The sequence below is a fragment of the Pelophylax lessonae genome (assembly GCF_965119305.1).
Source record: "Pelophylax lessonae genome assembly, chromosome: 2".
NCBI classification, from domain to species: Eukaryota; Metazoa; Chordata; class Amphibia; order Anura; family Ranidae; genus Pelophylax; species Pelophylax lessonae.
In genome coordinates, this window is record NC_138769.1 from 559061563 (window position 1) to 559080590 (window position 19028).

Here is a 19028-nt window from a genome sequence, read left to right on the forward strand (position 1 = left end):
ATATAAAAATATCTAAACCAAATGCTGAAAAGAGTAAATGAAGAACTAGAATTCATGCTAAATCCCAGATATTGAGGTTAAATTCTGTGAAGGTGGGATTCACAGGAGAAAACACTTATGATGGAAAGATCTAAAGGTAATCAGGGACATAGAGGTTAAGGTGGCTAGGTAGCAATAGTGCAACAATAAATATTAATAAATATACATAAAAAACAATCAGCGCAAAGAGTAAACCCAAGAAATGCTAATGTTTTATGCAACAATAAACATTACCAGAGAAATTTTAGAGAACTGCTCAAGTTTGGTGTGCCAAAGTCCATTAGGTCCAAGAGTCAGACTTGACTTAAGGATTACATAACATGATCATGAAACATCAATGAGCCAAAAAGAAGACTTGTAAGGAATCAACTCAATTTAATATATTTTTACTGAGTTAAAGCGGAATTCCAGGCAGAAAAACAGTTTTTCAATAAACATACCCCAGGGACAGTCAGGGCTAGTACATTCCACAATGGCTAGCCTCTGATCTGTCCCGGTTCGCACTTACCTGCAAGAAGAAATACTCACTTATAAAATTTCTTCTCCAGCGTTGCCATCTCTGTTGTGGGCAGCTGAAGCCAGCGCGATACTCTTCTGCGTACTCTTCCGCGTCTTCTTCTCCCAGAATGCGCCTTCACCGGCCCCTCTCGTCACTTCCGGCGCGGCGCCGCATTCCTACACAGCTTCTGGGCATGCCCAGAAGCTGTTTAGCAGGGAATGCGGCGTCGCACCGGAAGCGACGAGCGGGCCCGGTGCCGTCGCATTGATTCCTGGGAGCGATGACGTTCAGCTCCCCCCCGGAATCATTGCAAACCGGAAGAGAGGCCACAGAGGGAGGAAGTGACGAAAGGAGAGTATTTCTTTCTACAATTACAAGGTAAGTAAAAAAAAAAAATAATCCTAACTATCCAATTCCTTTTCAGGTGAAGCAGAGCAAGCGGATGGGCACAAAATCGATTAGGTCGTTTTTGTGCCCGGAACTCCGCTTTAACATCAGTCTCTCAAAAATGTTACATAGGGACACTTTGGAGGATATAGACAGAAATAAAGACAGCTTAAAGAACATATAAAATGTTTGCATCCTGATATATTGAGAAAAATGCTAAAAGAGTTTTCAACCTTCAGGACGAAATATATTTTTTAAGACCTAATGTGACTAAACTAGACTTTCTGACTCCATTTTAAAAAGCAAAGTCATCTGAATTCAGATAAGTGTAGTCAATCAGGTACAGAAAACTAATGCTTTATTAATGCATAACACTACTTCTGGTTCTGCATTCCATATAAATAATGCAAATATCCATATTATACTAGATTTACAGTGACTTATAAGTATAATTAAAGCACTGTGTTGAACCACTTCAGCTCTTGTACCTTTATGCCCCTTTAGACCTGGATCACACCTATGCAGGTTGCAATTGATGCATATTCCGGGTGCATTTTGCTTTTTTCAATACACATTTTTAAACCATTGAAGTCTATGGAACCAAAAACACAACCTGCTGGTCCCTGGCCCTTTCCATAAAATGCACAGATGTGAACGTGACCCATAGGCAACCATATTAAATGGACTGAAGTGTGTTTCTTCAAAACTGAAAATGCACTTAAATATGCATAGGTGTGAACCAGGCCTTATGGACCTAAGGAATTTTTACATATCCATTATAGGCCGGTTTACTCACTGATAATTTAAATATAACTTTAATATTAAAGGCTGGGTTGTTTTTTTTGTTTTAAAATAAGAAACATGTCATACTTACCTGCTCTGTGCAATGGTTTTGCACAGAGCAGTCCCAATCCTCCTCCTTTTGGGTCCGCCACCAGCGATCCTAGCTCCACCCCCCCAGCCAGGTGCCACCAATAGCAAGCCGCTTGCTATGGTGGGCACTCGTTTGTACTTGCTTCTGAGCCCTGCTCTGTGTGTCCATAAGACACACAAAGCAGGGCTCGGCCCCGTCCCCTGCTCCCTCATGACTGGCTCTGATTGACAGTCTAAGTCTGAGCCAATGTGCAAGAGAGCCGCAGAAGCCACAGCTCTCATGTACATCACTGGATCGAAATGAGACTCAGGTGTGTATTTAGGGGGAGTTGGGGGGGAAGCTGCATGCAGAAGGTTTTTTACCTTACTGCATAGAATGCAGTAAGGTATATACCCTTCTGCCTTTACAACCACTTTAAGGTAAGTAGAACATGCATGTTTTTTGGGGGGCAAACCAGGCTTTCTTTTGCCAATATTGCCTGGCAAAATTATTGTTTCTAGTACAAAGCATGACGTAATCTTCGTAAACGGGAAAAAAAGGCATTTTTTTTTCAGTTTAGGAACACTGAAAAAAAGCCACGATTAATTAAATGAAAGAAAAATTTAAATATTAATGATAAGTGATAATAAAATGAAAAAATAAATAAAGATCAGCAGAAAAATATCCATAAGGGGTGATAGGTAGGAAGGAGTTAAAGGGTTAAATCCCAATGCATTTATAAAAAAAAAACATTTAAACATAATACATTGATACACTATATTACTCAATGACTTTCAGACTATACTGTTTTTTTTTACACAGGACGAGGATTATTATATTACAAAGTTAGTTCATATGTACCATTTTATTCTTCAATTGGATCAAATTTTTTGTTTTTTTGCTCTCTAGTGGTCATTTTGCAAAACCTTTACAAATGCTTCTATATGAATGACTTCTACTGGTCTTGTTTTAGTTGTTTTAACATTCTGTACAATTATTTGCTTTATATGAATTTTTTTATAGCCCTTATGAAGGGGGATTTTTGCCCCCCTAAACACATTGGCTTTTGCCTTCCTTTTGCTATTTGTGATTACAATACAGGACAATGGGCTCCTGGTGCTTTCTTTTTGAACTTCTCAGTTTAAGTGACACATATTCCTGGGCAGTCTCTCTGCTTTGTGGAGAGTTGCTGAAGCCAAGCCATTAACCATAACTAATGTTTCCTTGTTACAGGTTAAGGATCTGGGTTAACACCTCACTCCCATCTCTCTACATTTCTTTACTCCCTTATGTTTGTTATGGAGGAATGTCATCCGGCACCAACACACAACCGACACAACCTCCAACTGGGTATAGCCAAAATGAAAGAGTGGGCCATACTTCCCATATATATATATATACTTTTAGTAGTGCTCTAAACAGTGAAATTCTGGGTTGCACGTATTTGCACTTCAAGACAATAGATGACTGAACAAGCTTAAAATAAAAAGAAAATTGTCCAGTTCAACAGGTACTGGCCAACTTTTGGTCTGTGTGTACAGCTCTCTGTTGAACAGAAGCCAGTCGTGAGTGCAGCTTCTGTCGAACAAGGATTCTGGTGGGTGGGAGAGGTGGCTGGAGCCGTCCCCTGGTCAGAATACAGGGGCTGATTTACTAAGGCCCCTTTCACACATGCTGTCCGTTTGTCCGTTTTTCATCCATCCGTTGATGGATGAAAAACGGACATCAATGTATCTCTATGTAAAAACGGATGACAACGGATGATCATCAGTTAACATCCGTTTCATCCGCTTCCTTCAATGTCCGTTTTTTTTGAACGGATGAATGCCCTATTTTTCATCCATCAAAAAAACGGATCGGACGACAAACGGATGACAACTGATGAAAAATGGATGACAACGGATGAAAACGGATGACAACGGATGAAAAGCGGATGACAACGGATGAAAAACAGATAACAACTGACGAAAAACGGATGAAAAACGGATAACAACTGACAAAAAACGGATGACAACTGACGAAAAACGGATGAAAAACGGATAACAACTGACGAAAAACGGATGACAACTGACGAAAAACGGATGAAAAACGGATAACAACTGACAAAAAAACGGATGACAACTGGCGAAAAAGGGATGAAAAACGAATGGAAAACTGATACATTTTGACGTGACTGAACTGATGAACTGAACGGACCGTATGTGTGAAAGGGGCCTTAAACAGGAGAGTATAAAATCAGGTGCAGCTCTGGACAGAAAACAATCAGCTTCCAGGTTTTTTTTTTTGTTGAAGCTTAATTAAACAAGCTGAAGATAGAAGCTGATTGGCTACCATGCATGCACAGCTGCAACATATTTTGCATACTCCAGTTTTAGTAAATCAACCCCACAGTGTCTCAGTGGGAGAGGTTCCTGCATTACCATTGCTTGTATTGATGCAGGGATATGTCATTTTTTTTCGCTCAACCCACTGGTTGTGTGTGCCCAGCCTAAAACAGTATGTAGAACAATACAAATAATCGAATTGAACATACAGTGGGGAAAATAATTATTTGATCCCCTGCAGATTTTGTAATTTTGCCCACTTACAAAGAAAGGAAGGTTCTATATTTTCATTAAAGGTGTATTTTAAATGATATAGACAGAATATTAACCAAAATTCAAGAGAAAAAAACACATAAAACAAATGCTATAAATTAGGTTGCAGTTCAGTGAGTAAAATAAGTATTTGATCCCCAAGCAAAACATGACTGAGTACTTGGTGGAGAAACTCTTGTTTGCAAGCACAGAGGGAAGAAGGTTCTCATTTAAGATTTTACTATACATCATACATTGGTCCCTCAATACAGCAAAGACGGCCTGTACCTTTAGCAGAGAAATAGCCCCAAAGCATAATTTTTTCACCTCCGTCTATGAATGTAGGCATGGTGTTTATAGGGTCATAGTCAGCATTTTTTTTCTTCCAAACAGGGAAAGTCGAGTTAATGCCAAATAGGTAAATTTTGGTCTTTTCTGACCACAGCACTTTCTCCCAATCCTTCTCTGAATCATTTAGATGGTCATTGGCATGACTATCCAGGTGCCTTTTTGAGGAGGGGGACTCACCGTGTTTGGAGGAAGAAAAATGCTGACCCGAAAGAAAACCATCCCTACAGTCAAGCATGGAGGTGGAAACATTATGCTTTGGGGCTGTTTCTTTGCTAAAGGTACAGACCAACTTTGCCGCATTGAGGGGCCAATGGATGGATGGGTTGTAAAATCTTGGATGAGAACCTTCTTCCTTCATCAAAAACACTAAAGATGGATCATGGATGGGTTTTCCAACATGACAATGACTCAAAACATACAGCTAAAGCAACAACTGAGTGGCTTAAGAAGAAGCATGTTGAGGTCATGAAGTGACCTAGCCAGTCTCTAGACCTTAATCCAAAAGAAAATTAATGGAGAGAGCTGAAACTTCAAGTTGCCAAGCCACAGCCAAGAAACCTTAAGGATTTAGAGAAGATCTGTAAAGAAGAATGGACCAAAATCCCTGCTAAAATGTGTGCAAACGTGATCACTAACTACAAGTAACGTCTTACCTCTGTGCTTTCCAACAATGGGTTCTCCACCAAGTACTAAGTCATGTTTTTCTTGGGGATCGAATACTTACTTTACTCACCAAACTGCATCTCAGTTTATAACATTTGTATCGTGTGTTTTTTTCTGGATTTTTAATCTCTATCATTTAAAACACACCTATGATAAAAATTACAGACCCTTCACTTCTTTTTAAGTGGGCAAATTTACAAATTCTGCAGGGGATCAAATAATTATTTTCCCGACTGTAAATCTATCTTTTGAGTGAGGGTGATCAAACATCATCCTCACACTTAGCCCTCATAATGCCATTTATATCTCACCTCCGTGTTGTAGACATTGGGCTCTTCTTCACTGAGAATAGGCATGAGAGGGGGCAGCGAGTCTTCTGTAGACTGACGCTTGTGTCTTGCTTCTAGGATATTGTATGTCAGAGTCACTGGGATCGATCGAAGCTTGTCACTAATCTCCTCCTGTTAGTGAGTAAGTAGATCAGTAAATAGGACAAGTATCAAACATCAACACAAGTTACACATGTCAGATATACATAGGAATATGATACTTTAAAGTAGTAAATAAAGAATTCTAAGTAGAAGTGACATTACTGCTTTCAAAAACTGAAAACTAACTTGTCTATGTACTGCAGCACCGATAATAAAGATTCATATGTTGTCGGTCTAATAAAAAAATAAACAGATTTCAATCATTTCTAATTTTCTTACTTTTTTTTGCATCATTGTCAAAACCAAAAAAATGTTTCCAAAAGTTTACAGAAAAGCATTCAAAATCCAAATATAGGAGAAGCCACCCTAAAAAAAAAAGGCTTTCAACAAAGCAGACACATGAGCATAAAAGAAAAAGGAACCTATTTATACAACTATATGTTTAAACATTGGCAGACTGGAGCATGTGTCAGGTATCCAACCAAAGAAGAAATCGGTCTCGTCACCTCCCTGCACAGCCAGCTGTGTGAGTGACTGCACCGAGATCTCCTATTGATGCTCATTTCCCTGGACTTCACCCATCTATACCAAGCTAATTTCCTTACTTAACCACTTAAGCCCCGGAGGATTTGGCTGCTCAAAGACCAGGGCCTATTTTGCGATTTGGCACTGCGTGACTTTAACGGACAATTGCGCAGTCGTGCAACGCTGTACCCAAATTAAATTGACGTCCTTTTTTTCCCACAAACAGGGCTTTCTTTTGGTGGTATTTGACCACCTGTGTGATTTTTATTTTTTGCGCTATAAACAAAAAAGAGCGACAATTTTGAAAAAATAACAATATTTTTCACATTTTTTTATATGAAATTCCCCAAAAATTTTTTAACATTTTAGGCCAATTTGTTTTCTGCTACATATTTTTGTTAAAAAAAAATCGCAATAAGCGTATTTTGATTGGTTTGCGCAAAAGTCTTTGCGTCTACTAACTACGGGAAAGATTTATGTAATTTTTATTGTTTTTTTTTTTAACTAGTAATGGCGGCGATCTGCGTTTTTTTTTTTTTTTTGCGGGACTGCGACATGGCGGCGGACAGATCGGAACCCTGACTGACATTTTTGACACTTTTGGGGGTACCAGTGACATTACAACAGTGATCAGTGCTATACATATGCATTGTTACTGTAAAAATGACACTGGCAGGGAAGGGGTTAACTTCATTAGAGATCCAGGGGTTAAGTGTGTCCCTAGAGGCGTGCTTCTAACTGTCAAGGGGCGTGGCTTTTGATTTAACCACAGAGACATACGATCCTACATAGCAGGATCATGTAGTCTCTGCAGTTACATCAGGGAGAATGACTGACAGCTTTGTTTACATCAGCCACCTGCTTTTCTCCCTCTCCAGCGGGAGAATGCGAGTTGCCGGCGGACATCGGACCTGCCAGTCACTCGCGCGGGGATGTCAGGGAACGAGCGGGGGCGGGAGCGCACCTCCGGCGGCGCGCTCGTCCCCTACAGGCTTCTGGGCGAGCGACATAGTACTACTTCACTTTGCCCAGCCAGGAGGGGCTGACTGCCGCAGTAAATGTACTTGCGGCGGTCGGCAAGCGGTTAATGAATCATTGACTTCTCAAGTGTTTCTAAACCCAGGACCCTGCATTCATTATATCTAGTCCCCCACAGTACACAGAACATGGAAATGCAATTATTTTAGTAAACTGCTAAATACCTTTTCTCATCAGCAATATGACTTCTATCAGTGTCTGGTTAAAGCTTGTAGGAGGAATTTTCATTCTACTCTAACTGTCCTATGAGGCTGCAGGACCCCTGACCCTCTGTGTGGACAGTGTTGATTTGACCTGTGCTGATCACATGCACTCTACCAAGAAAAAAAAAACTCTCTAGCAATACACACAAAACTGAGCATGTGCAGAGTGTTCCCAAGTCACTGTCAGGAGATGGATTGGGGACAGTGGAAGAAGGGGAGGAACAGAGAAGACAGGATAAAACAGCCTTTTTACACAATGCAGAGAATTAACCCCTCAGGTTCCACAGTGAGTATAAAAAGCATGCTTTACTGCATACACACATTGATTTTACTATTGTGGGTTTAGTAACACTTTATGGAGAATAATTAAAATATTTATGCAGTCAAATAATGTGGATGTTCACGATACCCTCACAATCATTTTCTACTTTTACTTTTTACAAGAATACTTTTACAAGGGTAGCGTATACTAGTCCAGTCTAGTGTTTCTAAACCCTTCACTTAATGTTTGGTAAAAAGGTTGACCCCAGAACAGGTGAGGGGAAATCTAACAGCAGCACACACAGAAGTTAAAATGCTTTTGTTCAGTTAGAGACCTGTTCACACTGGTGCGCTTTTGCCATTTAAAGCTTTCCAGTACAACAAAAGCAAATGAAAAATAGTTCCCTTTAAATGCTATCTGTTCGCATATTTGGCCTGCGTCAAAAAGTCCTGTTTACTGCTTATATCTTTGGTGCCTTGTTTGAAAAACACACCAAAACACACCTTCCATTATAGTCAAAGGAAACACATCAAAAATGCACCAAAAACATACTGCACGATTGTGGGAAACATGTACATTTTTTTCCAGGTGAAAGAGATGAAAACGCATGTAAAACACATCATGCATTGCGCTCAATTTTAACATAATATATTAAAATGTGCTAAAAACATGATATGGGTTTTAAAAAAAAAACACATATTGCAGTTTATAATGCACCAGCGTAAATGGGCACTACGTAAGTAGGGAATGCTGGAGCTTCGGTCAGCTTTTCTTTGTTGTCTCTTTCCTTTCTGTAGAATTTCCCTTCACTTCCTGTCTGTAAACCCTGAAAAATCCACGCCATTTTTATATAACCTAAAACCTACTATAAACACAGGCACTAGGGTTCATTTATTAAATGAGTACAGCCTCATTCCATGTAAACTTGTTTGATTGTTCACTTTTCTAAGTAAATAGAAATTTTGCAAAGTGAACAAATATGAATGGAAATAGGTGAACCTGTGTTAACTATATATACACAGTCATGCATGAAAAACTTGATTTAAAAAAATCCACATCACTGAATGAAGAAAATGTATAGTATAGGTCACCTGAAGTTGGAAGATGGCAGTAGTACAGCGGCTGGAGGCCTGTCGGGGGAGTTCTACTGTGGCACTAAACTGGTGTTCTAAATCATTTGGTTGTCGGGTTATGAAAAAAACACGACTGGACTTCCCTTGTTGCCTCCTAGTTGCCTCAGCCTCAAATATACATCTCAGAACTAAAAGAAAAAAAATGATACAAAAAGATACATAAATATATCAATTAAAATGCTTTTGTTTATTTTATCATCATATAAGAAGATAATGGAAATATCCAAAGCTGCCTACTTACAAAGTATCATGAAAATATTATTTTAGAACTTGGACGAAATTGTATGAAGGTACTCAAAATGGTGAGCATTTGATCTGAAGGCTACAGTAGAAGCCATTTATTACCTGGAGATTCTATCTTTAGGTGTCTACAATGCCATTTCTTATACTATATGTATATGAAGGTGGCATGTGCGACTATGTCTGCCTCAACTCACAAAATAAGGACAAGGTTTAAAACTTGAAGCCTGTTGTACACTCTAAGTCTTTTTTTTATTCAACCCAGTGGGCTGAACAAAAACAAACCGAGAGTTTGCTGTACTAACACAAGCGACGTTAGTGCAACGATCTCCCCTGCTGTGCTATTGTGTTGTGACAGGGGGACCGCCCCCACCCGACCACAATATACTGGTAAGTGCTTTCAGCTATTGGCTGCGAGCACTGTTCGGACGCTGGTTTTTCAGCATAAGCATTCAACAGAAGCTAGTCAAAATACCAGCATCTGTTGGACAGGAAGCTGTACACAAAGGCCAAATGTCGGCTGGTTTCTACTGTACTGGCTGATTTTGGTCAATATTCAGCCGTGTGTACCCAGCATAAGACATTCATACATGAAAAATACCATGACACCCACACACAGCTCAGACAATTCAGCCTCTCCCAGTCTACTGCCCACTATCCCATCTACAATGTGGACAAGTGCCTAAACTCTTGCTTAATGCCCCTGAAGCTTGCAGCTGTCTGCCATGCTTAGAGATGTACAGGTGGTGTGTAGGCTCAACCCTTTAATCCACCAACCCAGAGAGGGAAATGCTCACTGCTCATTGTTCCTTCCATGGTGACTTGCGAAGGTGCCACTAGGTCCGTGGCCCAATCCCAAGCTTATTGGGCAGGTCTTTGCAGTGACAAAAGAAAATGATTCCAGCCATGTTCAAATAATCCTGTTGCATCTACATGTTAAGGTCAATAAGTTATTCTACCCAGGCAGATATAATGCAAACTATTTCAAATGAAACTATTACTTAAGCCCCGTACACGCGATCAGATTATCGAACGATCTGTCGTCCGTTTTTTGTGGCATGCTAGTCTGATGTGGAAAGTGAAGAGGTTTTTTTCATACGAATTTTCCCGTACGACAGAATTCTACTTCAGAAGTGATGTCATGTGTTGGATTGCTTTGTATGTGTTCTTTCGTTTCTGAGCATCCCTAGTCTTGCACTTAAGATTTTTTTCCGTCTAAATCTGTACTAATGAGATGAAAATCGGACGTTGTATTACGGACAACAAAAATTTTATAGCCTGCACATCAGGATTTTGTCAGCCGAAAAGTCGGAGTTGGCTGTCGAAAGCCCCATACTAACAATCCAAAAATCGGCAGATCGGTCGTCGGACGAAATTTCCCTTCCGAATTTCTTATCATGTGTACGGGGCTTAAGAGTGCTGTGCAGGTGCTTTGCTGAAATTTGTAGATGCTCATGCACAGTAAGCCCCATTCCTTGCAGTACAATTTATGCCACTTATGTACGAGGGCAGTATGACACAGCATGTGTTTAATATTTAACTAAAACTATGTAGGCCCTAACAGATCCAGATGCTTGCCATGCAAGCTGATTAGCTGCATCTCCATTGTGTAACCTACTGGCTGCTTCTCAGTTACGTATTTCCATAAAACTATTTCTAATAAACAAAATCAATACTTATGAAGTCAACTTCTAAAAAGCTTACAGTAAATAAATCTGTCTTACAAGGCAGAGGTAGAAGCTACTCACTGATCTTTGGATTGTAGGTTGCAGGGAAGGCGCTATAGCTGAAACATACTCTAAATTCCACACTGAAACGAGAAAGAAGAGCCTCAACAATATTTAAACAAGGCATGACGCTCAACACTGAACTCAAAGCCAGACAGTGTTTTTGATCTTGTTTGTAAAAATCTTTTCCGAAAAAAGTAAATGACTACAGCTGAACATAGATTGTGCTATTTTTATATATATATATATATATATTGCAAAACTACTGTACAATTGTAATAAAAGACATCAGAACAAAACATGATGAATAGCGCAATTTCATGTACAGAACAAAGCTCTTTGCATGAACTGATACTATTTTTGTGCACTTGACTTAATTGATGAAATTTGATGCAGGTGTGCTGTACAGATTAGCAAAACTATGACTTTCGAACACATGTAAAAGTATATTGTGTAGTACAGTACCCATAATATGATGTTGGTGTTGCTTGATGCCAAACCTTTCAGCAATTAAAATCCATTCTTACCAGATCCCAGGGCCATTCTTGCAGCTTTGCTGCTCCAGATCAATGTTTTGGGGAGTTACAGTGACATCTTTATTAACACGAATAACAGTGCGAGATCTGAGATGCAGAACAAATGAAAGTTATAATTGGTAACCTGATTTATTAATTGTGTAAATAAGTTATTGATTTATTTAAAGGTAAACTCTAGTGTAGTGTTAAATTATACAGTTTATTATGAACTGTTAAAAGCAGTTACTGATTCAGCTGCTGAATGCTAAAATGAAGCAGTGGACACACAGGTAATACATTTCTGGAATTCATCTTAGTCTGAGTGTTAGAGGCATGGAGCATTGTGTTTTTCCACAGTGAGGGTTGTTGTATTTCTGAAACCTTATTGGAAAATAAGTATTGAAGGAGCTCACCTGTAGAGGACCACTGTGTCAGATAAAGATCCCACTAGCAGGTCTGGATATGCGTTTCCATCAATATCAAGGCCACCAGAAAACGAATAACCGAAGGTAGTTATCCCCACACTCACTCCATCCAAAATCTTGGAATGAAAGAAAAAGTAGCTCAGAATTTAAGTCTAAAAAGGGTTATTTTAGTTTTTCAAATGCATATAAAGAATTAATAAAGTTCACTTTTCCCCACTTTGTACAGTTACAACCAAAAATAGATCTCAATTAAATTCATTTGATTTCCATAACGTGCATAGTTTCTAAGACCTTTTTTGACTGCAATTACAGGTGCAAGCTTTTTGCTGTGCATCAGATTTATACATCAAAATCATGCAGTTTGTGTCAATTCTTCTCTGCAAAACAATTACCATTTGCCTTTTGGTTGTTTCAATGACTAACGCCTTTGTTAACTGTCATTTAGTGAGGCCAAATACTTTTCATTTACACATAATGGATTTTCTGTTTGTTTAGGTATGTTCTTATGCAACTTCAGGGACTCCAAAAGTAGGTGCATTTCTTCGAAGGTCATGCACCCCTAATTGCACACACGTGGACCCCAAATAATTCTTTATGAGAATTAGGGTCCTTTCACACGGTCAGCTACTTTTTTTGTTCCACTCAGTTACTTTTTTTTTTTTTAAACAGACACGGATGACACTTCAGTAGGGTCCGTTCCGTATGTTCATTTTTCATCCATCCGTTTGCGGATGAAAAACGGACATATGGATTGCGGAGGTTAGCGGATGACATCCGCTGACATCCGTTTTTGCGTCCATTCCGTTTTTTAAACGGAAGAAAAATAGGGTTCTCTTCCGTCTCAAAAAATGGAACTGAACATAATGGACGCAAAACAGATGTCAGCAGATGGTCATCCGCTAACGTCCGCAATCCCATAGGCATACATTATGTCAGTTTTTCATCCGCAAACGGGTGGGAGGAAAAACGGACATACGGAACGCCCGTGTGAAAGGACCCTAACGAAGATTTCAGAGCCCAATTAGGTATTTCACAGCAAAGAGGTGAATATCTAAATAATCTGTTAGGGTCCTTTCACACGGTCAGCCACGTTTTTTGTTCCGCTCAGTGACTTTTTTTTTTTTAATGGACACGGATGACACATAAGTAGGGTCCGTTCCGTATGTCAGTTTTTCATCCATCCATTTGTGGATGAAAAACGGACATAATGTATGTCTATGGGATTGCGGACATTAGCGGATGACATTCGCTGACATCCGTTTTTGCGTCCGTTCCGTATTTTTAAACGGAAGAAAAATAGGGTTCTCTTTCGTCTCAAAAAACGGAACTGAAGGAATGGACGCAAAACGGATGTCAGCGGATGCTCTTTCGCTAACGTCCGCAATCCTATAGACATACATTGGGATGGAGGAAAAACGGACATACGGCCCGCCTTGTGTGAAAGGACCCTAAGTAAACTGAATACACTTTGTATTTCCACTCCCACAATAATGGAGGTTTTGATTACTGACATCCCAGTAAAACTTTTTTTAATATTATTTTGTAACACTACAGTATATGGTAACATTCTAAGGATGTGAATGTATACGCAAAGAACTGTATACACACATGTACACAGAACTAAGCAAAGCATACACTGAAAATTCATCTGGAGATTTTCTGTTTCCTGTGCTTTTTAAAAGAATAATACCCGTGATTTATCTTTTGTATTACCTGTGCTGGTTTGGTCACCAGTCCTGTCCGGCTTCCATGATATATGAACAGTTTTCCACTGCCGTCAAATGGTGCCCCAACAGCAATATCTGTAGACAGAAGTAAACACATTTTAGGTTACTAACAGTTACTAACAGTTTCAGGTTGGAGAGAGGCTGAGGACGGTCTTACTGAAATGTCATTCAAGGGGGCTTAAGCTGGCCATACATCTACCAATCAACTTCTGTACAACTACTCTGTCAGTTATTTCTCAATTGATCACTGCTGCTGGCTATAGAAGATCAGTGTATTCTGACAGTGGGGAAGTCTCCCTGCTCTTTGGCTGTATACAGCAGGATTGATTGTAGCATTTTATATATAAATATAATTGAGCATTAAAGCCTAAGTTTAGTAATTTTTTTTTAAATCAGCATAAGGGTCAGTACTTACATTCAAAGCAAAGTGTCCCTTATGCTGCTGGCTGGTCTGCTAGTTGAAATGCAAAGTCCTCCTCCACCCCTTATACCTTGCAGCCACACTCTTTCAGTGCTTCAGGGGGTTAATAGGAGTGCTGGACCTGTGACAGGCATTCATCAAAAATGCTGACTATGCCCGCCCTTTTTGCCCTATTTCCTCTATTCATAGAAACTGTACTATAGCTTATATCAATGAAAAAGGGGAGGCATAGCCAGCACTCATGATGAGTGCCTGTCACAGGTCTAACCGCTCATATTAACCCCACAGAAAGATTGAATATTATGGCTACGGCTACCAGGGTATATGGGATCTAGGGGGTGGGTCAGAGGACTTCGGATTCAGATCTAAATTAACAGACCAGCCAGCAGCACAAGGGACACTTTAAATGTAAGTACTGTCCCTTTGACCAAACGTAGGCTTTAAAATGTGCCTATTCTCCATAACATGGATAATCCATATTGTAGGAGAACTGAAACATCCAACAAGGAGCGTTAAAACTCCTTGTAATGGCCGCAGCTGGCAGGAGGACCTGGGAATTAGAGCACAGATATTCTGCACAGCGGCCATGATCTCTAAACTCTAGACTAGTATTAGGGGATTAACATACATTATTGTAAAACAGCATTTTTAAAGTTACCAGTTATACAAGTATAAATATCGTACATGGTGTGTGATCGTAAGACATTATGTTTACCTTTGAATCCATCCTGGTTGATATCTCCCAAGCTGCCCACTGTTATCCCAAACATGGAACCATCTGTTCCGTTCAGCCGTATAGGAGGAGAGCTGTCCAGTTTCCCTTCTTTATTTGTGTACACATAGACGGCACCACCAATTTCCTCCTTCCGGGAGAAGAAATTGGGAGCACCTACCACTAGTTCGGTCCAGCTAAATAAAACAGATGATTGCAAAAAAGGATGAATATTTCACAAAATATAAAAAGTAAGAAAGCAAAAAAAAGGACAAAGTGACAAAGGTACAACACAACATTATAAATAGTAGACGTAACTAAGCAAATGTGACTTTCATAAAATAAATATAATATAATATATAAGTTTTATAGAAAGCATTCAGGAAGAAAATCTATAAATGCTTTAAAAATATGCCAGTACTGAAGCAATTTATAGTGCCAAATGTTTTCCTACACTTGGATAACAGTTACCTAGATAAAGCTGCCCAAGTCATTTATAGCCTCTTTTAACCTAAGATAGCTAACAGAGACTAACGTTTGCAAATACTAAAACTGTCATACATTTCCACCTATTTACTTAGAAAACTTGTAGTACATCTTTGCAACTTATGTCTGTTTATATACATAAGATTGTATATTCGGTTCACTGGTTCCTTTGTCTACATGTGCTTATAATTTACATACAATAAAGAGGTATTAAACGCAAACACAAATATGATATATTTTGCAGCTTACCAATTCATAGATGTGGTGGCTGCATTTGTTTTTTTTTGTTTTTTTCTAAAGCTTTTTTCCATTGCTTTCATATGTTGATCTGGCCAGTAAGTCTGTTATTTTTCAACTTTTTTTTAACAGATGAAGCTGTCCAACAAAATTGTCAGATAGAAGTTTGAGACAAGCCGTTTAATATAGACAAGGGTACTTACAATGGTCAGCTTGTATTCTATTATGTAAAACCTTTATTCACAAATTTAAAAAAAAAGTTGCTGTAGTTGTTTAAAAGTGTTAGCTGGAGTTCAGCTTTAATTCCTTAGTCAAGTTCATCTAAATCTGCAATTGCATCTAACACTACCCTCTCCCCAGGTTGACGGTGTTGCTGTCCAAGGGTGTCTCTGTTGCTCCTCCTGGAAACACCCTAAGACAGGAAGTGTGTTACTGGCTGGCTCACCAGGTAAGAATAAAGGGAAAAAAGCCTAAAAAATAAAACGATAACCAAAAGCTCTTAAGGAGCATCTAAGCATTTCTATTCCTAATCACAGTGTAATAAAATGTTTTGAAGAGTTGGTTTAGCCTTACTTACCCATCACCATTGAGGTCCTCAAGTGCTACAGAGTAACCAAAGGATGAGGCCAGAGTCTCTCCCCAAAGCGTTAGCTCTGGGACCAGTTGACTTCCACTCTCTCGGCGCAGAATAACCACAGCCCCTGTGTGATTTGCCCGGGGGGCACCGCTTACAAAGCTCAGCTTGTTCTTCCCCGTCACCCCCCACCCTGAGTCCACTGAGAAACCTGGAGGAATCAGGGCAAGAATCAGCAACATTTGATAATCAACACTTATAAACTAGAGGGAACATGTCACACAGGAGATGTTAGAAATAGGAGAAAGCACTGAAGGTTACAGATTACTGGGAGACCCATTTAAAGTAAGAAGCCATGGTACAGATGGAGAGCATTAAAGGCTGCAGTAAAAGGCATTGTGGTTTTGTCACTGGCACATCTATTGGCTCTAAGATATCTTAATTCTGTATATGTGAATATGCTGTAAATGTCAAAGTACACTAAAGTTTTTCAGCCCCTTCCAATAATATATATATATATATATATATATATATATTATAGCATCAGTAGACCCAAAAAAGTTATTTCAGTTACACACAGTGTGGTGAGTGAGTCATCTAGGGCTTTTTATAGCTCATCAGACTCCATTGCAAGATCTTTTCACCATCCAATAGAGACAATGTAATTAATGCCATTAGTGTTCAGACCTGAGGACTCCACAGTAGAGACGGAGTCCGTCAGGGACACAAAAACCTGGTGGCTGATTTACAACATTTAAAAAACACTGCATTTTCAGTTCTAAAGTAGGTGACTGTTCAACCTAGTATGGTGTGCGCCATCATTTTAGGAGCCCCTGATGACGTATGAGTGATGTAATGCATAGGGTGGAATAGATGGAACAGAGACATAAACTGCCATAAAAAAAAGATAAAACTATTCTCTGTTCTACCCAAAACAAAATAAATAAATAAACTAGGGTTTCGTTTTAGCATAATCCATGTACCAAAAACCCCAAACAATTCTGGCTGCTGCAAGCTTTACCCACGTATTCAGCTTCCCAAGCTCCAATACTCTGAAAGGCAACAATACTTACTGCAATAGGAGCACAGAATTGGAATTAAAGCCAACAGGTTTTTGTGCTGCGAAACATTCGGTTAGTACATTACTGAAGGGCTGAGAAACAATTGTGCACAGTGATTATAGTTTAGTTGTAATTATTAAAACTTATTTCTGTAAATGTCTAAAACTTTGTATCTTAATGAAATAAATCCAGAAGGGGAAGCCCTGAATTAGAGGGCGAAAAACCTAAATTCTAGCTATTGGTTATCAAATATCTGTTATTTTCAAATAGTGACAATTATATAAACATTCCAATGGCCATACAGAAGATGGGATATTTTATATTGTGTTAAGATGGGGGTTTTTAGTTGAAAACTGGAGTATAATAAACGTTAATCCCAAAGCAAAACATAGGAGTGAGATTTTCTGCATGGATGCTGCTGGTCTCTATCTTCTGGGCAATAAAGTAGATCAGCAGTAGTGACACTGATTATCTTCATTTCAATTGACATTACTGTCCCAGAACTGGTATGCAGCCAAGATTCTTAGTCAGAGAATCAATCTGATGCATCTTAATTGTTTTGTCACCTGTGTGGGAAAATATCTCTTTTTCAGATAATGTAAAATATTTTAAAGGGCAGAAATATGGACACTGCCATTGCGGAGTAAAAAAGGTGAAAACTCCAGAAATAGAGGGGGAGTCATCTTCATCTTTGCTTCACTACTTAACAAGTTACTGAACCCGATCTGCAAACATTTTCTGGGTGAGTGGTAATAAAGGAGGCAGACCTGGAGCATACACTAAATAAGTCAGCAGTAGCAGCTACCCAACTTCAATCATCACAAGTTTCCTATATGCACATACCTGAACTTATTTTTATTATTTATATTAAAATACTGAAGTTTAGATTTAGTGGCCTTTTACTTTTGTAACAGGTCAGTAAAGGACTTTTGGAGTGTGAGGCATGAATCAGCTCCCCGTCACTAAATGGCACAATGACTAGAATGCAGGTGAAGCAGCAATCACAACGATGGATGGAGATAATGAATTAAATGTTAGACTGGCCCCTGATATTGGTCCACAGTCAACAGGCTCCACTCGTCCTGGTTCTTTTTACCCACCACATGATGGATTATGTGTAATCAGTACAGGTTGAGCCTGTCAAAATAGTTAAAATGAGATGACAGAGATGAGAATATTAATTACTTCATCCACCTTTCTTAGCACTGTGATATTTGGTGTATCATAAAGATATAATATTTACCACCACAAAACTACACAGGTAGTGGCCAAATGAACTACTCCAAATGAAACAATAATAATACCATAAACTGACTATATCCTGATAAACAGTTAACAAAAGTCTAAGGCTGGCCATACATGTTCAATTGTCTTGTATAATATCTCTTTAGATAGACCAAAAACCATAAAATACGAGGTCAAAACTGAACAGCTTTCAATTGTATCCAATTAGGCAGGCCCTTGCACTACATAGTTTAGGGTAAATGTAAAGGCAAATTGTGCAAGACAATTGAACATGTATGGCCAGCCTTACATTCATTTTTGTTTTAACTTGGGTCATTTATCAATGAATGTAAGCATCCTAACACAAAAAAGAACTGGTTTTTCTACATACCACAGTTTAGTCCAGTGATGGCTAACCTTGGCATCCCAGATGTTTTGGAACTACATTACCCATGAAGCCCAACTACACTGCAGAGTGCATAAGCATCATGGAAAACTTAGTTCCAAAACAACTGGGGTGCTAAGGTTCGCCATCACTGCTCTGGTCCATTGTACTGCTCTGATGGAGAGATGACAGTCAGAATGAACAGGCTGCATGTAATCTGATCCTGAAGAAAATCACTACTGCCCTCTGTTTGGCTCATTTATCTACACAGAGAGGATGATTTACTAAAGGCAAACAGATTATTCATTTTGCATTATTCTCCCCAGAGCTAGAG

General features: G+C 39.1%; 1 protein-coding gene across 3 annotated transcripts in view; it reads right to left on the bottom strand.

Moving 5' to 3' along the window:
* The window catches only part of ITGA7 (integrin subunit alpha 7), a 270988-nt gene that overhangs the window by 59370 nt on the left and 192590 nt on the right, over nt 1–19028 (bottom strand). For all 3 annotated transcript variants that reach the window (XM_082248451.1, XM_082248450.1, XM_082248452.1), the window contains exons 6-13: nt 16028–16235; nt 14731–14924; nt 13581–13669; nt 11856–11983; nt 11455–11550; nt 10949–11010; nt 8919–9088; nt 5680–5829 (exon numbers count right to left, since the gene is read on the bottom strand). In XM_082248451.1, the coding sequence (XP_082104577.1) occupies nt 5680–5829; nt 8919–9088; nt 10949–11010; nt 11455–11550; nt 11856–11983; nt 13581–13669; nt 14731–14924; nt 16028–16235 (1097 nt within the window). The remainder of the gene's footprint in view (nt 1–5679; nt 5830–8918; nt 9089–10948; nt 11011–11454; nt 11551–11855; nt 11984–13580; nt 13670–14730; nt 14925–16027; nt 16236–19028) is intronic.